This window comes from Typopeltis vanoorti, chromosome 25 (assembly GCF_054136105.1).
Source record: "Typopeltis vanoorti isolate ZY-2024b chromosome 25, IOZ_Tvanoo_1.0, whole genome shotgun sequence".
Lineage (NCBI taxonomy): Eukaryota > Metazoa > Arthropoda > Arachnida > Uropygi > Thelyphonidae > Typopeltis > Typopeltis vanoorti.
In genome coordinates, this window is record NC_143573.1 from 11,394,181 (window position 1) to 11,420,362 (window position 26,182).

The 26,182-nt window shown below is 35.8% G+C and overlaps 1 protein-coding gene across 1 annotated transcript in view; it reads left to right on the top strand.

The window, feature by feature from the left end:
- Positions 1 to 477: 477 nt before the first annotated feature.
- The window catches only part of LOC150092539 (putative fatty acyl-CoA reductase CG5065), a 43,989-nt gene continuing 18,284 nt past the window's right edge, over positions 478 to 26,182 (top strand). Inside the window, exons 1-9 of the mRNA XM_090414680.1 lie at positions 478 to 566; positions 5,136 to 5,261; positions 12,891 to 13,007; positions 13,474 to 13,649; positions 14,840 to 14,912; positions 15,984 to 16,090; positions 17,230 to 17,407; positions 21,876 to 21,920; positions 22,070 to 22,188. Coding sequence (XP_090270806.1) covers positions 5,184 to 5,261; positions 12,891 to 13,007; positions 13,474 to 13,649; positions 14,840 to 14,912; positions 15,984 to 16,090; positions 17,230 to 17,407; positions 21,876 to 21,920; positions 22,070 to 22,188 — 893 coding nt within the window. The 5' untranslated portion in view covers positions 478 to 566; positions 5,136 to 5,183. The remainder of the gene's footprint in view (positions 567 to 5,135; positions 5,262 to 12,890; positions 13,008 to 13,473; positions 13,650 to 14,839; positions 14,913 to 15,983; positions 16,091 to 17,229; positions 17,408 to 21,875; positions 21,921 to 22,069; positions 22,189 to 26,182) is intronic.

Consider the following 26,182-nt stretch of genomic DNA (forward strand, 5'->3'; position numbering starts at 1 on the left):
TTCGAAGCTTTGCAGTATACCAATGAGAAATATTTCTCATATAGGCACTTATGAGATCTGTAGGACCGCCTTAATTTGTATAATTATCGTTTTTATTACAAAGAAAAGTCATACTAGGGTGTGTCCCCCTCATTGTCTTCTAATTGAATTAAAAATTACTTGCTGCCCTTCAACACTGAGCGAAAATATTTTTTAGTCACGTGCTACCCTCTCACTCCCGACCGGAGGTTTCTGAGCATGTTGCTACAGAATGCGAACCGCTGATTCGGGGTACGCAGGCAGTCAGTCCCGAATGTTGGCTCATACCGCAACAGCATTCGAGAGTTGTTACGCCGAGTGAAAGTTTCGGGCATGTCTCCTGCTCGTGTTCTTATATCGTCAACAGAACGTGACGTCACCGTAGCGTTGGGATAGCAGCTCTGACGTAGTGAAACTGGTGTACGTATAAGAAGAGTTCAACTTCGGATTAATGGCCTGCCGAGTTGTGGTTGATCGGAGATTTTGGGGAAAGCGCTTTCGTTTGGTTGTGTATGGAAATAACAAATAGTCGACGCCCGTTCAACTAGGTAAGCCGCCTAATTTTAATAGATCACTGCTTATACTTATTTTGTACGTGAAAATCGAATTGTTTTGTGTAATCATTAATTATTTGATAGTTTGATTTCCAATAATTAATTGCCTGAAATTATATGCAATTGTGATATTATAATAATAAATGGTGAAATTTATCTTATACGGACTGCTTTGCGTTTCGAACTTTTATATCATCTCTGGTGCCCACTGTTAATGATTTATTATGTTTTTAGTAATTCTGGAATACTCCTATAGTTTTTTCTGTTACCATGAAACAATGCTTTGGCCCATGTAACTCAACATTGAGTTATAGATATGATCCTACACCCCTTAATTTCTTTTTCTGTGCTTTCATTAAACATTGGATTTATTGGTTTCGGATGAGAGCAGATAGATTTTTCATAAGGGAAGGGGGGGGGAAGAGAATCCTGATTTTCTGTTAACTTTTGATTTGTAATTAGTCCTAACTTTCTCAGTTACCTTCAGTGGTTACCATCCATGTGTAATTGGACAATATTTTAAAAATAAATCAGCTGTCGCTAGCAGAGAAAATAAACGCTGATTTAGTTCTGAAGAGTAAATTTTCTTGTAATCTAAAAAAGTTACTTCATGCAGTAGCGAACTTTTTCTGATGAACTTCTATTGAATCTTGCATATCTCCCACCCCCTTAAGGAAATTATTCAGGTTATTTCATGTAACGATAGCAAGATAAACCACTTTTTTTGTGACAGGATGAGTACACTTATGCTTATGGGAATGAACAGCAAAGAAGGGGAGTCGGAGTTTACCCGGACATTCAGAAGAATAGAAGCTGGTTTGCCATAACAACGAAACAACATTCCATAACACGAGCAGTAAAATTCACATTCGCTTTCTCTTTTTGATAAGCTAAGCTGTTGATACAAACGGTACATCTTGCACGATACGCCATTGCAGCCCCGATTACTACACAACTTTTTTATTTCATTATTTGCACAAATCTCGACATAAAACATACTAACCAAACTACTCTATTTTAGCTTAATATAATAAATTACATTAATGTACTCATATCATTTACTATACCGGCTTACAACTACGAAAACCAATGGATATACCCTCCCACTTCATTTTGAAAGCCGGGAAAGCTACGAGAGACAGCCATAGACAATGCAATGTGTTGTATTTGCGGATTTAAAAACGGAGGGTAGCATAATTTCTTCCCTGCAAGAAATTATACTAAAACATTGAATTTTCAGATACTTTCCCTAATGTAACGTTATTAGTGAAAAATTAATTAGAGGAAATTTTTGATAAATTGGAATGATATTCCATTCCAATTGGCTCTCCTAAAACCAAGTCCCCATTAGATACTGCGCAGTGCAGATCCTCGCTTATGAACGCGCTGCCATAAATTACGTAATGAGTACAAGGCCTCGGTTTGATACTTTTTCAGATCCTCTGAAAGAGACTTATAAAGAAGCGAAGGTGATCATAATTTATTTCCTTATTAAAACCTAAAACCAAGAAAGTATGATTGAACTCTTTTCCTTTAGGTATTCAAAACTCCATACTTTAGTAATTCTACCATTTCACTCTGAAATAGTAGAAAGCACTTTCATAATCTCCAAATGTATAACCGCGTAAGGATCACGGACTCTCGCTTGAAGATAAACGAAATTTTAGTTGGCTCCCACAGTTCACTGGTTCCATTTAGGACACTGATTCAGAGGTTATCATTTACATTACAGTACTTGGGAATCATTTCCAACAAATACAACTTTCCTTTGATGAAAGCCAAACGACTATTTTTTTCTGGCGAGGTTGACAAGTTAAGGGGATAAAAATCCCTTATTGTTTATCAGCCAGTAAGCGAAACTAAGATCGAAAACTACGATCTGTAACGTTTCATGCCGACGAACTGTCAGCGTATCCAAGCGTAAGTGACCACTTGGTAGTGCCACACCACGGCAACTCGTTGCAAAGGTGGAGCAAGCTCCCTCACTGTTCTTGATATTTTCTCATAATGTACAAACACACAGCTCTTAGGAGATGTAGTACTGTTTTTACATTATGAAGAGAGGTCACCACCCATTCTAACCGGTCTGGGTAGTGACCTCTCCTCATAATGTAAAAACAGTACTACATCTCCTAAGAGCTGTGTGTTTGTACATTATGAGAAAATATCAAGAACAGTGAGGGAGCTTGCTCCACCTTTGCAACGAGTTGCCGTGGTGTGGCACTACCAAGTGGTCACTTACGCTTGGATACGCTGACAGTTCGTCGGCATGAAACGTTACAGATCGTAGTTTTCGATCTTAGTTTCGCTTACTGGCTGATAAACAATAAGGGATTTTTATCTCCTTAACTTACAACTTTCCTTCTTATCCAAAACCTGTGTTGTGAAGTTGTATCTAATAATCTCAAGTTTTAAGAGGTATAAAAAGGTCAAACTTTCCTAAAATAAAATTATAAAAATAAATAATAAAATAAAATAAAAATAAAAATTAATACAATAAAAAGTTAGTACTTTACAAATCTTTCCTTTCTTTTATTGTATTAATTTTAATTTTAATTTATTTTCATTTTATTTATTTTATTTTATTAATTTTTATAATTTAATTTTATTTTTTAGGAAAGTTATTGATCTTTTTAGTTATCTTACACCAGCTACTTAGGTGGCGCTTTTTGGAATTGTCAGTTATTGTTTAATTTGAGCTTAATGTACTGAAGATGCCTGTAACACACAGGCGAAAATTACACTATTAAATAATCTTCGTACGTGAGTTTTTCCGTTAATTTTGTATCGATTCTAATAATCTCATTTACTGTATGATGTGAGTCTAGCTGATGATACGTTGTTCTATTCCAATAGTAAAAACTATGTCCGCGCGGTTGGCCTAGTGGCATATGCCTTCGCAGCCATTACCTGGGGAAGGACTGCCCTACGTTCGATTCCTGGCGACGACATGAGGAGCTTAAGGATTTTCCTCAGCCATAGCCAAGTTAGCCGGTCTTGGGCGTGGACAGCAGGGTTTTCCACCCAGTTTATCTGGGGTTTTTCATCCCGCAAGCAGGCAAACCGTCCCCCTGAACACACAGGCTACAGTCATAGGATATAGTGCTTGATCCCTCCTTAGGAGGGCTCAACCAGTCCTAAGGGGCGGCGAGAAACGGGGGGAACCCCACAAGAACAAAATAAAAACTATTCGGTAGACGAAATCTTAAAAGCAGTGAAAATTGCTTATCGAAAATATCTCCTTGGCGTCCTATCAAATAAATGATAGGACGCCACGGAGGTTTACTTAGCGTAAGATTTATCGTCCAGAAATGGGCAGTACTGTAATGATAAGTATGTCTGAAAGTTTTCGAAATGTGACAGGAAGTTGTTTGGTAGCAACTTTCTCGAATAAATTCAAATACGAATTGTTTGATGCAAGGCAATGCGCATTGTTTACCGAATGATTGCATTATGTAGTGTACACACATGCAGATATTTAGGTCAGAGGGACTGGTTCGACTGCTCTTTAAACAACAGATGCAATAGCTTCTCTCTCGCAATAACTCCACGTAACACTTCTTGTACATGAAAGCGGCAGATGTTAATCACATGGCCTACTGTCATTGAGGGAAGCCTATGCGCAAGGCATGTCACACGACACTAAACGTATGAAAGATGCCGACCAAAGAGTTCGTTTATAAATGGTGAATTACTTGAATCTTAAATTTCACTTTAAGACAATCCTGCCCACCAACGAAAAGTGAAATAAGAATTAGAAATCGCGGATCTTGCTGGATATGTTAAGTCTTCTAAGTCACTTAATGGCTTCGATAAGCAGTGACTGCAAATATATAATATTAAAATCATCACTTAGAATAATTCGTTAAAAGTTTAAAATGCTCGGGAAAATAGAGCTTTCGGGAAAATAAGCTAATATATTTAGCTTATTTTCTCATCAGTTAATGAAGATTTTTAATGATACCCGGAACAGTTGAAAGATGAATAAAGTGAGGTAATGGAATGAGAATCTGTTTTAATCTTTTTCTTCGATGTGGAGGAAAAAACTGGCATCTCAAGCGAGCAAATATAAATGAATCCTATAATGTTTCAGCCCTACTATAAAATGCAAAGCAATTAATGAAAATAACTGGGATAACACCAAGAACGTCAGTCCCATATAAAAATCAATCCAATTAGTAATGCAATCAGAGAAACAGCTGAATGGGCACAAGTCCCAGATTTTGTTCAGTTAAAAATATTTCGAATATGCGACATCATCCATGTCAAAGCTGACCGCAATTCTGTAGGAGGTCATATTTCCTGACTAGATTTCGTCCATGTTTGAAGTTGGAGTAATATATTTAGCTAGAATGTTTGCCTTTTAGCTATTGTTCTTAGCCTTTCGCTCCATTTCCCCCCTCATATTTTAGTACAAATCAATCTAAAAGCTTCCTCCCCTAAAATATTTCCAGTATACTCAAATAATTACTCAAGTTTTATTTTATGATTTTTTTTTAGATATTTTAGTGAAAAAAAACTTTTCGCCATGTTTATTAATATAAAATGAATTTAATTTCTCAGCAGTTCCTGGTTTTAGTTCATTATCGCTTAACCGATAAACGAAGAACAATGGAAGAAAGCTCAGTTGAAGATTTCTATACCAACAGAACCGTCTTGATCACAGGGGCCACAGGATTTATCGGAAAGGTAAGTGTTAATATACTGATGCGCCAAGATGTATGTGAATACTGCTTTTTTTGGAGAGAGACGGCTAACAAGGGTCGAAACGGGTTTAATGTTATGACCTTGAAATAAGATCATTGTGGTATTTGCAACACTTGAACGCCTTCATATAATTCATCTATTAAGATAGAAATGACAATCTCATTCCAATTTTGAGTAGAGTAAGTTACTTTCACCACTTTGGATATCAAATAGTAATTTACGGTTCGAATTATTATTTAGGCCCACAAGAAAGTTGGCATTTCTATTTCTACTGTATTCGTTTTTATTGCATGAAATCTGTTTTCTTATTTTATTTTTTCAATGTTTTGAAGCAGGTTAAAAGAGATTTTTTTTTTGTGTGTGTGTGTGTATATGTATATATATATATTAATATTCTTTGTTATTGAAGTTACTAATTCCCCCCTCATTTTGTACAGCCTTTTTCTAAATTCGAAGGAGGCTGAACACATCGCATACTTATATCTGCTCTTACCTCTCATAAGAGGAACTCACCGGCGCTTTATCATCGTTTAGTTAAGTGCTTAATATTATATTTTCTGGAACTCTCACGTGTAAATCTTATCCGTTATGCAGATCCTTCAAATATTCTTTATGGATGTGTCAAATCTTAATTTTGCCAGCATTTTTTTTTTTGTCCTGGCACTTTCTCACACACATTTCACATTACATTTACTGCATTTACTATTTTTTCTTTTATTAATGTGTGCATTGCTTTGTTTCCAGTGTCCCCGTATCTTTCCTGTTTACATCTAGTCCTATTTTTTCCCCTCCAGTTTTCGGCTGTCTGGCTTTAGTCATGTGTTCTAGATAACATCTAGTCTTCCTCTTGCAGGCATTACTCTCCTGTTGGGAATCTTATCCATTTCCTTCCCAAATATTTTTCTTGTTATTGTATCCACTGGGTGGGAGTGTCGAATTTCGAAGTGTTTATCACTTTCTAATCAATCGCGTGCTGTTTCCCGTTCTACGACGTGATACCGCTGTGAACAAACAACCAAAAAAAGCTGCAACAAGAATTTTGAACAAGCAAACTGAAATAATTTTTCTATAAACTATTGCAATAATTTATAGAAAAATACAGTAGACATAAACTATTTTCTTCTAAAATGTACCTAAAAACCATGAGATATTTATTTGGGAATGAAGCATATTTAGCAATTGCTCAGATGCACAAATACCAGTTACAGCGCTGTATCGGAATTTTCTTACGCGATCACTTTCACCCTTTTTAATCCTCAAGCTTTTTACTTCTATGCAGAATAGACTAAATATCGTGATCAGTCTAGCAGTAAAATTTTAAATTATTTCCATTAACAGACGTCTTAGTGTACGGTCTAAGGTAGATATTTGTACAAATGGCTTATTCAGACAGCGTGCATGCAGTTTACGGATGACCTCGTTTTATGCAAACCCTTTATCGGCCGTTGTCTTTTTTAGCCACTCCCGTAATCCTTACTGGATTCTGTCAACAATTCCAATAGAACTGTTGTCGTGATGAAATGAAAAGTGAACGAAACAAGGGAAAAGGGAAGTAGCTGTGTGTTATGTAACCGACCTGCTAAGACTTTGTATATAGCCTCTCGCAAATTTTTAATTAATTTTTTTCTTGAAAAATCAAATTTTAACATTCATAAGACAAGACCCATAAAAATTCCACCGAATGACTCATTTTTTTTATACATAACAGCTCAATCGTTGCTGTGACATCGTCATAAAATTGACATATTTCCTTCAATTTGGAAAAATCTGGGTTCGAATAATTTCAAGAAATAAATTAACCTCCTAGATCCTTTTTAATATAACTGAGTAAATTGTTTTCTTTCTTGCAAAACAAAATAGGCATACTTGCTGTTTTGCACACGCGACTGAGTGACATATATTCACTCTAATTGTTTTAGTTGTTTCAGTGAATTTCTGTCGACCAGAAGCGAGAGGATCGCCACGTGCATACTCAATACAGCTTACGATACGGCTTCATCTTAAAAGGTCAATCTACAATCGGAATGAGTTCGTAGAACGAAGCATTTTGCGCGTGAATCTCGATTTAGGAACGTGTTCGTGAACAGTTTTCAACCAATTCCTCATTCTGTCTTCCTTACTAATGCGATTTGATTCTGTTTTTGTAATCGCAGAATTGCAAACTTGAACACAAAGAAACATAAAATAATTTTATCTCCATTTTAAATCTTTCAAACCACACTCCATCTCAACCATACAACTTAAATCTGTTGTTTTTCTCTCTCCATAATAGTAATAACTGCGTTTTTAGACTCCAGCATTCCATACCAGCGGAAGCCTAATACTAATTAATTTGGTTAATTTTTTCCCGAATTCCTAACGAAATAGTCTAGTTTTTAAATGCTGTCTACCAATCCCATCCCCCTTTTAATTAATTCACCATTTTTTGTATCTTGTGTATTCTTAAAACGTTTCAAAAAGAAAGTAATCTTATCTTGACTGTTTAGCAGTTCGTGTAGTGTCCACCTTAACTAGATTGAGAGATGTATTGAAGTAACTTGCTGTCACCAGCGATTAAGTACAAGTTATATTCGTATATCGTCCCTATATTAATATGCTATCTCTTCAACGTATCTTCCATAGTTCGCTGCTTGGTAACGCGGACCTTCCATTCCCAATTCCATCGTAAATGGAACCCCTTTCAGATTACCTACTAATCTACTGAAAACTCTATAGGGCCCCCCCCCCCCACAGAAAAGCGCAGTTTTCTAGTATATTGATCAGGAGAACAGAAATAGGCTCACTTCCTTCTATTCAATGATATTTGTCCTTTTTAACCATTTTTCCTCTGAAGCTGATTAAACTTCCCGTCAACGCGGCATTGTAGTTTATATCATTATCATAATCAAATTCCTGATAGTAGTGTATCCTTAAAGGGTGTACACGATACTGTGACAATACATGAAAACATTACCTCGTTACTAATTATCAACAAATTTGCTCCAAATGAGTCGTACATCAGGACTCCAGTATTATTGGATCTTATATTTTAGATCTTTTAAGGTATTTCTAACTGCATCTATCCACTTAGATCTTGGTCTTACCCTGCGTCTTTTCCTGGCATGGCACATCTGTTTTTCTAATTTCGTTTCCCATTCTGTTTGTGAATTATACCACCTCAGATTAGTTTTTTTTTATGTGGAGTTCATGCTGTCTTCATCTTTAATGTTCACTCTTTGTTCAATTTCGATCTTTGCCCACGTATTGCTTGCTTGTCATTCAATATTATCCTTGTGTTTGTTGTACGCTACTACTCCTTCTGTCCCTGATCATTATTGCATCAATATAACACGTTGCACTTATTTAGTTGATGCTCATCTTTTTCTGCCTCGGTTTTACTACCAAAATTGTGTTAGCGTGATACTTCCCTAATCCTTCTAGTTCTACTTATTTTCGCTTGATATCATTGTACGTTGATGGTCCCTAACTTTGAATTCTATTGATGTTGAGTTGGTTATGCCAATATTGCTACTTTGTTTATTCCAAATGAGTTCCTGAAAATAATTCTTACTGGGAATATACTCGTCTACCCTAAGCATGTTTTTAGCTTCTCGGACAAAACTAATAGCAGTCGAATCCCTGTTAGTAGGTGAATTCGACTTCAATGCAGCAGATGCTTTGAACTATTTTTGAATAAAGTACCCCATTTGTAACGGAAAGGTCAGTTTAATTTTGAATAGAATACAATTTTTAGCATTCAGTCCTACAAAACAATGCAAAATCATCCCGATGGAAAACTGTGAATGGCATCATAAAACTAAATCCTCTTGGCTTTGTGTGCGAGCTTAGTAATTATCTGGTGTCTCTTGCCTTTCAGGTTTCTTAATATTTTTTCTATTTGCATAACTTTAAACGTGGAACGCTTAGTACTCTGATATGGGCAGAAATGACATCGCGAATGGAACCTGGGTTGTGGAGATAACATATTTTTCTGGAACGGATAACGGTATAATTATCACGATACGGAGGAGGGATCTTTAAGTGCTCATGAGAAGCTTGTTAGGAGCAGCAAACATCATTATTCTCATCAGGGAAGTTCACGCTGTTTCTCCACTGTGAGCATGAAAGTTTCACAGGTTGGACCTTCCATCAGTAAGTGACTTTTTGGTTTACTTTATTTCTTTTTTACAGGTCTAAAGAATAAGTGACAAGACAGAAAATTCTCTGGTTTTTAATGGCTTAATTTCAGCCCCCCTTCTCCGATTATTTCAAAAAGAGCTCTTCTTGCCACTTGAGAACGCAAGATTCAGTCGATTTTCGCTCCGTCCACATTTCATTGGAATTAATAGCAGTCAAGTTCGTGCTATCGAATAGTTTTTCCTTTATTCGCTTGTGCCTTTATAAATGCCGGATAAAGACCAGAATAAGTATAAGGAGACTCTTGCACTGGGTGATTTTTCTTTCTTCTATTAGTATCTTAAAGAGAGAGCTTATGTTAGCGTGACTAGTGAACGATGGGACAACTCAGATCAGGTTAGGATCACAAATCACTTTAAGAATGCATTAAGAGGCTTAAATCCATTCCTATTACGGATGTATTGAAATTTAAGATTGTTTAAATTTAAGACAACCTAGGACTTTCATTAATTTATTAAACAGTAAGTCGTTAGTATTGTAGATGAATTAAAATACTATAAATCTTTCTTATAACAAACCTTGTCATAGCCTGTAAACGTATGAGACTAAAAGCTGCACGTGCTTTGAATTTTTCTTAAAACCATTCTGGATCTCAAATTTAGAATTAGAAATACTTGTATTTGTGAAAAAAAATTTGAAATTTTCCCCCATCTTCCTTCTCATTGTATACGTTACAAATTATAATATGAAGCTAATATTATTTGGTCCAAGCTTGGTTTTTTCCTGAATTTCACCCCCACCTTCAGAAATTTTCGCTAAATGAGTCGAGCTTAAGGATCGATATTGTGATCATTGCAGTTCAGCCTTCATGTCAATCATTGTGGCTGGATTTCAGCAGGTGTTTGGTAGCAGATAGGAGTACTAAATATACCGAAATGATGGCTTCAAGATTTTAATGACCTGAAAATGTAGGAAAATGAATGAGGACACCGTTAAAATATGATCTGATCAGGACTGCTAAAGTAATTAGATGCATGGGATCTTACATTGATAATAGATGAAAATTAATCTGAGGGCAACTCAGATTGTAATTTTAAGAAAGAGTTTCTTAACCACCAGATTAAGATTGTTCTCTTGAAGTAAATAATTTGGAATAAGTTTGATTAATTTATTACGTAGAATACGAAGACTAAATAGACCGCGAAGAATTATGAATGCAGTGTTACATGTTCATTCAATATCCATCAGTTTAATTGGTTTATGACTTTTTTAAAGTTTAGTGCACATTCAGCACACTTTCCATCCACAGATACTAGCGGAAAAAATACTCCCTGAAGACCAAACTATCTGACGAGAATATTAGTTCCTTAATACTAAAGCTTTCGTAAACTAAATCATGTTACCTGTTGCTTTCACAGGCTTAATAAATTTCGAAAAATGTCAAAGGATCATGTAGCGACTCGAACCTCCAGTCCTCGATAGCTAGCCAGATTTTCATTAGTAAAATCGCCACTGGCATCTTAGAACAAAACGAGATGCTTAATATCTGAACTTAAGAGCTCATTAGATTCGTTGAAACGAAGTGTAAGATAAAGAAAACCAACCAAAACCGTAATTACAGCCACATTGCTTAATATCAAGAACTGTTTGACATCAACATTTGCTTTGTTTTAATGGTCAATAAGGAAATTTTCTATTAAACATAAGGAAAGAAGACGATAAGGAAAAAAGTAAAGAAACATTTGTGGTTCTTTACAAGTATTACGCGAGTCATAACTCAGTCCAATTATTTCACATTTGACTTATTGTGTTGATGCATTATTATAAGTAAAACTTACAATAACAGTACAAAAGATTGCCGTCTTTTTTATTTTAAATGACGCCATACTCTTTCAAGTATCTTACGTCATACAAGTATCTTCCACTTGCATTGCTAAAGATATTTATGCACTAGTGCTATCACCAAGCAGAGCTATCATAACAAACTAGGCAACTAAGGCATTGCTTATCAGCGACAAGTTTGAAGGACAGCAGAAACTAGAAAACTTGTCTCAACCATAAAAATGCTATCCGTTTTTTAATACATATTTTCTTGAATTTAGAGCCGGTAAAATGGTGCTTACCTAGGAGCGGCATATACCAACTGTTCTACCACTTAAATATCTCTTCCCGTTTTTAAAAAGGACGTGGCTTCTTTATCTAGAAACTTGTTACAAGACGCATGGCTGTGGTTTACTGTGCTTCTTCGATTGGTCAAAACAAATAGAAATCACAAGTGCAGGATCCAGACAGGTAATTCTGATCTCGCCAGTGATTATTTTCCAGCACATCTCTATGTTGTGATCTATTATAGTATAGTAGCGTTAGGCATTCGTACCATCCAGATTGCGAAATTCAATCCTCATGGTCAGAACGCTGCCATGATGGCGTGGCTAGAATTTTATTCAAAGTTTATTTTTCACTTGGTTAGATTATAATCAATTTAGTTTAATCCTTTATCCAATTGTGAGCAAACAGTCTGTGCCTGAAAGTATCTTCAGGACTGGGGTAAGGTGGTACAACACCAGGCAACTCGTTGCAGAGGTGGAGCAAGCTAACATCACTCCTATCTCAGTATCTCCCATAATGCAAAACACATCTCCTTGCGGATATGTATAATGTTATGCATTAAGGGAAGGGCCACTACCCAGACTAGTTTAGACCTTTATTGAGGTCTCTTCAGTGGGAGCCAGGCCCAAGTGGAGATACCAGGCAGAAGTATTAGCAAGGTCATCTCCACCTATAGGAGTTGTCAAACGGTGTGCCACCTTTTTATTACATTACTTTGGATTTAGAGAAAAATGTTAATTTTATTTTTCAGTTGGTTAGATTACAATAGGATTAGTTTAATCCTTTATCCAAGTGTAAGCAAACAAAGTTTGCGCCTGAAAGTATCTTCAGGACTGGGGTAAGGTGGTACAACACCAGGCAACTCGTTGCAAAGGTGGAGCAGGATAAAGGATTAAACTAAATTTATTATTGAATTTTATTCTTTCGCAGGTTAAAAAATAGACGACTGCATCCATATATAAATTCTCTAAAGATCAGCAGTTTCTTTAACTTTTTAAAGACGAGCAAGAGTCCAACTCCACCCTTAGACATGAGCTAACTGTTAGCTATTGGCTATCAGTGATTTTAGTTGGTATCCGGTAAGAGAATACGGCAGCCATTTTGCGGTCCCAAACATTGTCTGAAATAGTATGACTTCTACAAGTGTTTTTGAGTTGCTCTTCGTGAGTGACTTTGTCGAGTTTCGTTATTGATTTTTATGAGCACAAACTGAATTGAATTTTAAACTTTTTTTTTATTGTCCTCTACATAATGTACGAAATGGGAGTCGGTTTGAAACCCTATCATTAATACTAATAAAAAAAAACTGAATTTGGAAGCAAAGCTGCATCTATTAAAGAATCTAACATCCACGTCACACTTCATTTTCGAAATTTTTATTTCTAGGTTCTGCTGGAGAAATTACTGAGGTCATGTACTAAAGTAAAGCGTGTGTACCTTTTGTTGAGACCATACAGAGGGCAGGATCCTCGTCAACGGTTACAGGAACAGCTTAACCAGGTGGTAAGTATATCTTAATGGCATTACTACAGTAAACATTAAAGCGATAACCTTATCGAGGTCATGAATATCTCGTAGCAGCGATGAGCATATGGCAAGCTTTGTTTTCTTACAAAGTAGGACAACTGTTTCTGCAAAAAAATTGTGATCTCAATAACCTTTTGCAGAATACAAAGAAATGTGAAACGCTAGGGTATTTACAGACACAAATACATCGACATACAGATTTAATTTTGTAGTGGTAGTAATTATATCTGACAAATTTAATTCACAAAAGTGTACATAACTGTCAATTAAATAACGTGCACCATAATTTCTTAAGTGTAATTTAACTTTGCTTATTGATATTCTATTTAATGCGTAGCGTACTTTATATAAAAGTACAATGTAACTTAAATTAAGCACTATTTATGTCACGCGGTGTTCTTATTTTGTTTTAAATCGAAAAAAAAATATTTTCTCTTAACAGCTTTATCAAAGGTTAAAAGCAGAGCAACCACTGGCCACGAACAAGGTTATTCCTATACATGGAGATATAACCTTACCTGGTTTAGGACTCAGTCAGGGAGACAAAGAAACCCTCACGAGAGAAGTATCTGTGGTGTTTCATTCTGCAGCCACGGTCCGGTTTGACGAGCCAATCAAGTAAGTGACTGGAACTTCAGTCATGTGTTTATAGTTTGCTTAATACGATACAGTAAGAAGCGATTCAATAGTTTAAAGATTCGTTTAAAGTTTATTCTGTGTTTAATCTGTATCAAGTTTGTATCTCTGGTTCTCGTCAATCATATAAAAGTTGATTTATTCTAAGAGAAAGTTGTCAATTCTCTGCTTAACTTCATGTAAATTTAAACATCGGGATTAGATAGGAGCATCTTGCATAGAAAGGCTCCTCTGTCGACCCTTGGTTTAGAAATGATAACCATTTTTGTCAGTTTAATTCGAATATTCGATGTGGTCGACTATTTGAGGCCCTTGAACATCTTGGAAATATTAATAAGGCTGAAATAAATTCTGAATACTTAGAATACGAAAATGAATAATTACATCAGCAATTTTCTTCGTGATGCCTATATACAGAATCGAACAGGTTACGTATCTTCATATTTTAACAATCTAAGAATCTTTTTTGATTCACGAAGTTTCTGGAACAAAAAACTACGCGAAACTGGAATGCAAATAATTTACTGACTAAAATTATTTACAAGCCGACGTTTGCTTTCTTTATAAAATTAGTCCTGCTTAAGTGTTTTTAGCAGTTATTTTTATAATTTCAGTGTAAAAAAATAATTCAGTTGATTTAGCGCAATGTACTTTAGACGGGTATATAAATCTGGAATCGCAACAGGCTCCAAGTCTTCCCACAGTGATTTATACCAGCTTTTTCTTAGTACAATGGGCTTTTGCATGCCTTATCACACGGACAAGGCAATATACGATGTCATTGTGTATTTGTGAAGTATTGTTTTTCGAATGCTTCTTGTTTTGAGCTCTACCAAAATGGTTTCGGTGTAGTATGAACTACGCAAGTAATCTCCACTTAAAGATATTTCTGCCAATCTAAGCCTCGCACCAAGAACTGATAAAATTCATTTTCTCTAAACGGCTACCTACTAGAGGCTACTGCTGCATTTTATCTATCCTCCTAACTGTTACTCGTGTACATATATCCTGATTTATATATAATTACCTACGAAGTGGAATTAGCTATTATGCGAACTTCATTTGAAAGTTCTCAATAAGAATGACGCAAGTTTATCGTGTACCCATACATGCTATACTGTAAATGTTATCTGACTTATGCTGTTACTAATTAACAAATCTTTTACTTCCAGAAAAGCTGTTGGCATTAACATGCTGGGGACGAGAGCAATTATTGAACTCTGCAAAGGAATGCCCCAGTTAGTGGTAAGTTACTTACTTCAACGTTTTCTCTTTAGCAGTTATCGTGAATGTGCTCCTTTCAAGCTTTTGTTTCCTCATATATAAGGACAGCTACAACTCGTCTTGAGTGGTTAAGAATGAACACAGCCCACACGACCTATAAATGTTTTATAGGTCAGCGCCTTTAGGGAATGGGATCCACATAACAAAAAAACAAACTTGGGTACTGCCATGGTCTATCTTGTTCATTGCATAGTTCGGCTATGTTTTGAGATTACCACCAAGGAGCAATAGGGCAGCTTATTCCAGTGACATTTTACTGAGGTGTAACTCAAGTTCTGAAAAGCTAGGTTTTGTGCATATACTCTAAACATTTCGCAGCAAATTTATCGAAATAGAATATAGAAACAAGAATGTAGTAGTGATAAAGAAAGAGAACCTGGTATAGAATTGTTTGAACATTACCTCAGTATGCTTAAGTTTTTCATAACAATTAAAGTTTAACAAATCTTATTAGATCGATGCGTCTTAAAATGTAAAGTTCAGTATGTAGGTCGTATACCTCCATTTTACAAAAATTAAATGAAGTGGATTCTCGCAATCTTCAAATACTTGAAGAAAATGTTTTTTGTTTTTATATTTTGTTAGTAATTTGAATAATATCACAGCATGGACTTGTAGTAAACGTCTATTTTCCCCCCCTTTCGGAAAAAATATATTTTACTCAATACATTATATCGTGAATTTCTAATTTGTAGTCTTAATGGACATCTATTCGGGCATTGATTTGAATCTTGATTTTACAATAGAAATAATTTTTTAAGCCTTATTCCATCTTCATCTCTTCCTCATCATAAATATCAACAGTATAAATCATTAAATTAACAAACCACCATGTCTTCTTAGACTTCCTGCTTAAAACTAAAACACCTAGATTTTTTTTAAAGCTTTCAAGCGGTAAGAGCTAATCGTGTAAGATAAAGGCGAATTGAAGGAACTTGCTTCTTTATTGGGGTTTCAGTTAATGAATTTATAGCTAAACCTATCCAATAATGAAACGTAACACTTCAACTAACTAAAATTTCCTATTTGCAGGCTCTGATTCATGTTTCGACAGCGTATTGTAACTGTGATCGCCAAGTCATAGAAGAAATCGTGTATTCCCCTCAAATTTCCCACAATAAAGTAATAAGCATCTTGGAGTAAGTATGAGACTTTCAGTAATTTAATTTCTTACAGCGTTTTGATTTGAATTGAGCACAAATGTTACCGAAAGTTTTTGGATGTTCACGCATTTAAAATGAAATCTTACGAGCCATTTTCGGGTAAACCGAAGGTGGATTTATCTTTTACTTCTGGCTAAAGTAATAAATATAACGTGCAAATGATGTTTGCGGTTAGATGACTATCGAGTGTGTGAGAAAACTACTTCAGGTCAGAGTGGAACATAAAGTTTAAGTTCTATAAAACTACCATTTTCCAGTTTAAGCATGAAACCCTGCCTTTTAAAAACATTGAAGAGCATGTTGAGCAAGAATATCCACTAAACTGTATTCAATTAACACAATTTAATGCGCACATTCTCCTTATTCTCAGTAATGACACTTACCTGAAGGATATTCTGAATAGTTTACTCAGACTACAGTTCTCAATGGAAGTTTATCTTTTTTGACTTCGTATCGTATTTTGTTTTTGTAAATACCGATAAACTTAATTTTCTGGGAAGAGAATGCGGAAAGTTAGCACGCGGTCATTTTTCCTAACCTGTACTTAATTTGTTATTTTTAGTAAAAGCAAATGAAGTTCATCCATTAAAATTTGCGTAGTACCAAGCAGAGCGGCGAAAGCTTCGGCGTAACACAACTTTGTGAATAATTTGATTTTTTTTAAAAAACTTCCTCTTCAATCTAGTTTTGAGGGATTACTTTCAATTTCTCGTCTCAGATAATCTGAGCGAAAGGGGAATTGAAGTACAGTTTAAAATTATGAATCAAATTCCATTTAGTCTATAAAAGAAATTTTGTAAATATCGAAAAATCAAAGTGTATACGTTTGTTACGTAGTTTTTCCAAATCTTGAGAGACTGTAACAACCGGGCTTGATCGTGGGAGTAAAGAAATGAGTTTGCTAAAGTGATTATCACTTCATGGGAAAAATTTATAAAGTGAAAAACCTCTAAAGTCCGACGCAGATTCTGTAATATTTAATTTATTTTAAATACTTATTTACTATTGTTTGATTGCATCTTATAAAACCTGTGCTGTGTGACTAATGCCATTCATAAAAATAACTATTTTACTTTCCACAAGAAAATAAATTTGACTACTTTTTCATTTTATAGATGCATGAATGTGGAAGCCAGTGAAACAATCTGCTCCCAGTTGTTGGATCGGAAGCCTAACACGTATACCTACACCAAAGCATTAGCAGAAAACATTGTAGAGGAAGAATGCGGAAACCTTCCTGTAGCAATAGTGAGGCCATCTATTGTCATGTCGTCCTGGAAGGAACCTTATCCAGTAAATATGCCTTGCTCTTAATTCCCCTAATTAATGCTATTTTTTGCAAATTCATCGCACCCTTTCCTGTTAAGGTTCATTGAATAATGAACATACAATTTGATTCATAGGCTTTTTATAAATATTTCTAACCAGCTCAGTTTTGAATTTATTTATAGGCTGAATTTATCAACCGTTACAATTACGATTTGCTAAATGTTGTGGGATATAGAATACTGCAAAAAGTATGTACTTCCAGTTCTAGCAACCTAAGCTGTTGGCTTGGAAAGATTTAAGCTGCTATCTTTAAACTAACTTAGATTAAAAGCATGTTTTATTCAAATAATATATTTCACTTGCATCGTGTAATGTTCAAATCACAACTAACATGCTGCTTAAAAGTTAATGATATTTCTTTGTCCGAAGAGTGACTAGATAAAGTGGCTTGCTTGCAGATATTGCCGATTTCCTTATTACAAATTCTTTATCAAAATAGCTTGAATATAACGAACACATCCACTCTGTCAACTTAATTAACTCAGTCAGCTTTTGGGTTAGTGTCATAAGGAATGGTAGATTTACACTGTCTTCGGTGAGGCCACCGTGCTTATTGGAAGACTCGAGAGGTTTGAAACTATTTCATGTTTGGGCTGTATATTAACGTTTTCGGATTGTGTAACCCTTAAACCAGTTTATAATTTCCATTAGTATTTTTAAGACGTATTAATCCAGATTAGTAAATAAGTGAACAAAGTCTGCGACTCACTTTTAAAGATTTCGCCGATTCTAAAATTATCAGACTGCAAGGTTATATATGAATGTACTCTTGTATTTTTTTTTTCTGATGTGACTTTAATTTGGGAATAATTGTTGAAATGTCGACATCTTTCTGAAATGGTGACTGGATATGTGCAGTGGTTGGTGAAATGGCCTTCACGCGTCTCTCTAATACTCCTTACAGTATACCTGATCTCAACTTAAGTTCTCTTTATCCACCATTCTTTCATCTTCTAAACTGCCTTCGTTAATAGCCTTATTTTCAAGTTTATACAACTATCTTCAGATACATCCAAAGAGTTATTTTCGAACATTGAAAAAAGACTTGCATATGGCGACCTTACTGCTTGGCCTGGCGTTTTATGTTTGTTCGGTTTATGAATGCTAAATGGCCAAAGTGTGTTTCTTTTGAATTTCAGATTTTTCGTAATTCTTTACTAAATCGTAAGAAACGTCAAAAACATAAAGTAATCCATGTTAGGAAACGTATGAATGTTACAGGAAGCATAATAATAATAGCGCGTAATGATCTGCGACCAGTAAATAAAATATATACACAAGAGTTTGGACATAAATTAATTCGCTGTTATGACATTAGTTCAGTTAGAATAAAAAAAAATACTAGAAAAAATATCAAACTATTAAGCATTCAAATATAAGATGAAATACAAAGAATGAGCCGTAGCTAAGTCAGATAATAGCAGGACAGATTTCTTTCTAACTTTTGAGAATTGATATAAAATTTGAACATCTCATTTCCGATATCAGAGAAAAAAAATAAATTAGAAGTTTTAGTTCGCTGCTTATAAACTGCTATTCAAAGCTATAGACAGATTACAAAAGCATAATCTGGCAAACAATGAAGAGAATATCGCAGTGAAATTAGTTTAAAAGAAACAATTTAGGAAAATCCACGGAAGAGAAGCTCTTCTTATTGTGCTATCTTCTATCGAAGGTCAGCGACCATCTTGGCGAAAACTGCGCTCTTGTGCTAATCTGAGCAGTTTTGCACTGCTCTTTCCTGTCCACGTCTTGATGTTGTCAAACCATGATATTCTTTTTCTTCCTCTAATTCCTTTGCCATCAATTCTTCCTACCAAAATAGTTTGAAGAGAAGCTCAGAATCATAAATATGCAGGAATTAGACATTTTAAAATTTTTATTGAACAGGAATCCACCAAAAGGATGGAAAAGAGATGTAAATTCATTTCTTTTCTCTAAAAAGTAATGAAGGCTACCCTAAAATTGCAGGGATCAGCATTTTGAATATAACAGAATAGTAAATAACGTGCAAAAAATTTTTGAAGACCATTCTGGAAGCATAAAATGGTTTCGAAAAGTTAGTTCATGTATAGATTTAGCTTTCAGCTTAAAATTAATAATAGAGACAATCTCTAGAAACGCAATCATATTTATCAATTTTGAAAAAGCATTGGATAAGGAAAAATATTTTAGTTAACAGATTTCAAGAAAGACTTGTAATTTTAAGGGCTATTATACACTCAAGAAGACAGTGAAATAGTCACAATTAAAATCTGAATATCATCTTGGCCAATCAAGGAGTTTGGTAGAAATGTTCCCTATTTGCTACTCTTTTCTATTTATTTAAATAGAAGGAATAAAAATCATTACAGATAGGCCTGTATAGCTCAGTGGAAGAGTGACGCTTGCATTTTTGGCGCTAGGTCGCACCAAGATAGACTTAAGTCTAGTCGCTGACAGAAGGAACTTATTCTAAGCCTTTTTTCGACTGGTTCACGAGTTAGTTGATCTCTGACATGGGTAAGCGTGTATTTTCTCTTGGAAATTTGAGTTTTGTTCTATAAACTCAAGAAAATTCACTGAACCCAGATTATGTTTTTTTTTAAAAAAAACTATCCTGTTAGGGTAGCATTTGTTTTTCGGTCTATTCATCGGTTGCCGCTTATAATTAGTAATAATCTTGGGTCAGCTATCTACGATTGACTACCGGTGGATGTTGAATTGCTCACTCAGTCTCCAAAAGCTAGATAAGATTAAAAGGCCTCGTCTGCTTCATATAAGGGAATATAAGGCATTAGCTGTTATTTTTTAATCTCTGATAAAACCATTTATTGTATTAAAGAACCTCTAATGTGAATTCAACACTGTTTTTTTTTGCTGCGAAAGACAGTAATTATTGGTGTTTAGAATCTAAAAGAACTATGCAGATTTCGGAATGATAATATCACCACCATTTTTTATAATAAAAAGCATTTCAGTCAATATCCAACTAGAACTAAACTCGTAATAAGATTTTAGAACAAATGAATTATTATATATTTAGATTCATGATTTCATGTGAAAGGAGCATAAATACAAAAAGTGCGAAATACCTAAAAATAACAAGCTTAATAAATGCGGTACTTAAAAACCTAACTTGGCACAACACTCGACTACCAGCTTTATCGACGGTACTATACAGAAATGAAATTTGGACAATAAAAGGAAAAGATCAAGGTTAACAGCATTTGAAGTGAAATTTATGAGGAAAACAACAAAATATCACATTTTGATCATGACGAGATGAAGTAATGAACGTATTAAACGGAAAACCAGTAATAGAGAAAATAAATACAACTGGACGGAACAATGTTAAAAGAATGCAAATAGCTCTCCAAACAAGTTCTTCATTAAAAAAAACAAAGAGCAAAAAGAGAAGACAATTTCTCCCATTTTTGAAATGAGAGAAATATCAGTCTATTTGAGCCTGAACGGGCATAATAGACTTAAGTCTCACATAATGATGATTTTAGAGTAAATGTATGGAAGTGTAAATTCTTCGTGGAAGTGAAAGTACTTTCAGTCACATGTCTGGACTTTGTGGCTTTGTTTTTTTATCAATAGACGTACGATGTTTACACTTCTGGTGCCAAATAAATGTTCCTTTTTGGCATTACTTATTTCCTTTCCCAACTCTTTTGTAGAAGCAAGCATCTTGTTGGATGTTTACTTATCAATTTCACGAACAGTAATAACCTAGAGAACTAACTAGCAATCGGAGTATTAAGATATTTATTTGCAGTTACCATGTCTATCTATTGAATTCCGGTATTGATTGGAAGTTCATAGCAGTGGAACTACTTTGCAGAGCCACTGTTCTCAGATCTGACAATACTTCCTTGCATCTCATTTAACAAATCTGTGGTCAAGATTAATGCTTACCTGCAAAGGCATATATTTGACTTGAAGGTTAGAGAAATCACCGATCAATTAAACGAAATTGGTCCAGCAACTGCTATAATTCTGCTGAAATTTACCGTGGGTTAAGGTTTGATTTTCAAGATTTAAGAGGTGGTTTCTTTCATGCGTAAAAGTTTTTCCAATATTTTTCATTTCGATTAGAACAAGTTTGAGTTTTTCTTTACTGGTGTTCGTGGCAAGTCGAGGCGGCATCTAATTCTTATTCACCGACGTTGCAAGGAACGAGTGTTTGACAGATGCGTCATCCACTCCACTCTTTTATGAATTGAATCACATGCCCAAGGACTTTCGTAATTCCAAGGCTCTGTCTTGATTAGCGTTTATCCCTTTTTCAAGAAATATTTCTCAACGTGCCAGTTAAGTTAAAGTTGATTAATGAACTATATGAAAGAATTTAGAAAAAAAGTAAGTAGCTTCGATGAAGTTTAATTTAAATATAGTTCTCAAATTTTAATTCATGCTAGTAAAAATCCTAAATCTATATTTTTAGGGCTGGGTCGACACGTTGAAAGGAGCCACAGGAATTTTAGTTGCGGTAAGCGTTTTTCTTAAATCATTACCGAAAATATGCCATAACGTTTAGCTAAATGAATGTATATAACCTATATACGTATGTTATCTTTTTTCCCCCCTTCACTTGTAATTTTATTTCCAGTGACTGCACACTTTTTTTCTACATTTCAGGCTGGCAAAGGGCTGATGAGAACTGTAATCGTGCATGGCGAGAAAGAGGTGGACATGATTCCTGTTGACGTAGTTGTTAATCTGATGCTGACAGTGGCGTGGTACACCGCAACCAAAAGGTAAACATTGTGATTTCGTTGCCTAAAGGGAAATGTGTTAATTTTTCCTTGTTATTATAAGTTTGACGTACATTATTAACACGCAATGAGTCTTACTCAATGTTCTGAAATATGGGAGACAAATCTATTGAAAGTATATGCATTTCGTGCAATCAGTAATTTCTGTTTTACATTAATTATTTCCATACTTACACAATCTGTAAGTATTGTCAATCTGAGTGGATACTAATTTTGCTCATTCTGAGTCGATCGTTACTTCCAGTCGCTTTTCGAAGAACGCCTCATGATTCAAAGCCAAATGGCAAACGAAGTACTCTGCAGTTATTTACTAAAATTATTTACAACTATTTTAGTAAATAAAACTTATGTACAACTGAATATAGTTAAACCTTTGTATTCTAAGCAATCGGATTTTTATTGTCCTACAATAATTGATGGAATTTTTCAATTTATGGAGGGTGGGGAAAGGACGAGAGGGCATCCTTAAAAACTGAGAATGAAGGGTGTGAGGGCTAGATTTTTCTATCAGGGTGGTGCGTGGTTGGAATGGATTGCCATTGGATGTTGTGAGCGCAAGCAGTGCGAATGAATTAAAGAATAAGTATGATAGCTGGTGTGTGTGTGTGTGTGTAGTATGTGGCCTCCCTCGATGAGTCCCTGACTTCCTGGAGGTCTCTCATAATAATCAAAAATAACTTCCTTCTATTGGAAGCTTATCCCACCGCGAAAATCACTATAATGGAAAGAATACACGTGCTATTTTGCCCATAAGAGCATTAATTTTAAATTTAGAATAAAGGTTCTTCTCCATAGTGAACTCGATTTAAAGCTGACAAACTCGAAAGTGAATAGCCGCATCTGAAATAAGATTTTCAATGGCCATTAACTGTGCCGATCTTGGGAAAAAAAATTGATTCTCTTTCAGTCATAAGAATTTTTTTGCTGTAAGGTAGAAAGAATGATTTCAATGTAAGACAATCGTGTTCTACTTTAGGAAAGTAGAAATTGGCCTGTCAATCACAAGTACTCATCCTTAACTGTAATAACATTGATAACATGAAGTGGTTGCGACATCGGATAGATATAAGACAGTCTAGTAAAGTCGACAGATTTGAAAAACGAATTTTGTTTTCCATCTTAAGTGGTGGGATAATGAGGAGTCGAACTCGGAATTCAGAAAGCATCACGAGTGTCAGTTCTTATTCGGGTGCTATGTGAAACTGTAGTTTTAAATTTCTTCACTTCTGCTGATGTATATAAGCTCAATTGTTGTATAAGGCACAGTCCTCGTGGTTAGCTTAGTGGCTGTGCACTTCGCAACTATGTGCCTGGAGAAGGAGTGTCCTAGGTTCGATTCCCGTCGGTGACGTGAGGAGCTTAAGAATTTTCCTCAGCCATAGCCAAGTTAGCCGATCTTGGGCGTGGACAGCAGGATTTTTCTTCCCAGTTTATCTGGGGTTTTTCCTCCCGCGAACCGGCCCCCTGAACGCACAATGACTAGTGATCAATACGTCCAGGCCATATGCCGGTCCTGAGCCCGGCTAAAATTGGGGAGTTGAGGAAAGCAATGGTGAACTACCTGTAAAAAAAAAAAAAAAAAAAAAAAAAAAAAAATCTCACCAGGAATACCTTCCTGGTGAGATTTTTATCATCGCATCCTCTTACCCCGGAAACTGGCATAGCAGACTAGCTGCTATGCGGATCAGGCTTTAAATTGTAACCTACTAAATAAGGAGTCCCATCTCTGGCGACTCCTTATTTAGTAGGTTTTTATATTACGAGGGCTGATTCGCCCTCAATATAAAATTTTTGTTTTTCGTAGTACACAGCTAAAGGGCGATAGACGCAAGGAAAAGAAATCTGAGAATGAACCTTGCAGTTCAGGTAGGCTTCAACCGCTTCGGAACTTGTAAGATGACTGGTTTTGCAGGTAGATTATGGTCATGATGGGATGGGGAAAGGTGGACTGATTTTATCTCTAAGATTTTATCTCTAACTGCGTTTCAGCTTGATGTTCTTCAGACTGACTACAGAATCTTAACTTAAGGAGAAGAGAAAACAACCAAAAAATCTTTCGCCACTAATGCTTTTGCTACTGCCGTGTTCTTCAGAGCGATTCCTTCATTTATCTCCTCATTCAGCTCCAGTAGTGGATCACCTGAACTTGCAAAAGTAATATCAGCGTATACAAGCAAAGTCTAAAATAAACACGTTCTTCAATAACATTCGCTTAATTAACAGCGTTATAATTAGCTTATTTGAATAGTAACCCATTGGTTTTGATGAATTTCCTTTCATGTAAAGAACTAACTTAACAGTAACATCTCTTCCTGGTTGGAATTAGAACCACCAAGTGGTAAATGACATTCATCGCCCGTGAAATACCGCCGTCCGAATTATTTCGGACATCTGGATTGACGAATGCCATGTTTTCCCACCAGAGCAGGGGTTTGTTTCTTTCTCTTCTCCCCCCATTTCTCTATGCAGTCTGAGTAATACCTTCCAAGGGTGTAGCAAAGATTTTGCAGCTGGGATGCTTGAAGTTTTCCAGAGCCCCTTTTGGGGAAGCAGGCTACATCACAGTGCGGGTGACTGGATGAAGAGCTTGCTGTTTGCGCACCATTCTCAACCTTGTCGTTTGGCTCTACAACGCTACCAAGTGAACCTTGAGACCCCCAGAACTTCTACTCATCTTTTCCATGGTCTAACTTTCCTCTTCTGACTCGAACGCTTGATCCGAGCTATTCGCGAAAGTCATTCTTACTAGCATGATGCGTTCATTTCCCCATTCTAACCAAAGTTTTTTTTTTTTTTTTTTCAAGCCCTAGTTCAACAGAAAATGTACCAAAGCAGTTGAAGCGGAGTAGGGAGGGAGAAAACTTTGCTTACTGCAGGTGGCTTGCACCAAAATATCGGCCTCTGCAGAAGCAGTATGCAATAAATGCAAAACAGTCAACAGTAAATTTAAATCTGACTTTATAAACGGAAACCGTGGAAAATTTGCTTGCTGTCCAAATAGAAGCCGAGTCTTCTGGCCCTTTGCAAAGGCCATCGGTTGCAACCTCTGCTTGCCTGCATTTCCACTTCTCTCCTCCAAATGGCAGCATCCAAAGTCCGACTTCCTAGCATTACTGTTTTCCCTCATCTTCTACATAGATAATGACCAAGGCAAATCGCTTATCTTACCAGAATTAGAGCACTAATTCCTTTTTTAGTTTTACTGCAAAAAAAAAAAAGACAACAGAAGAGTCATAAACAACTTGGTCACTAAAGTCTTCTTGCTCTGATGGCACCAAAAATAGTGCTCCATAGCTAACATCTATCCTGTCGTCTCTACAGTCTTATGATTAGATGGTATTTATCCCAACACTTGGAAGCAAGCATATCGAAACTATTCCAAAAAGGGAAGTCAGCCGTCCAATTGCTGTCACCTTTCGAATCTTTTCCAAAATAATGGAAAAAGTTTATCACTGGCAAACTTCTTCACTACTTACTGGGCCCACAAGTTAATCAGCGACTACCAGAATTGGGCTAATCTGGATCCACGGACGATTAACATCACCCATGCAATGGAAACGTTCGGATAAACATGCGTTTATCCGAACCTTTTCCATGGCATGGTTAGCAAATTTCCTTCCTTCGATCTGCTTGCCACCTCTTAACATTAAGAGAGAGAGTTGGATATCAAGCTCTCTCTGGTCATTTACTGTGTGCCATAGTTGACATCTTTTTTTTCACAGCTTCGCCACCAATGCAGTTGTTCCCCAGGGTTTATCACTTACCCTCTTTCTTCCTGTATATATCATGACCTACTCCTCAGCTTGGCTTACGACAGTACACTCGTTTCACAAACCGTGAGGTGCTCAGACATTCCAATCTTAAAAGCGATCTTTAACGTTGATCTCCACACCATTTGTTTGTATGGGATGAGTATAATCTGGTTACCTTCAATGCCGACAAAACGCAGTCTCTTTCTTATCTCGCAGAAAGAGAT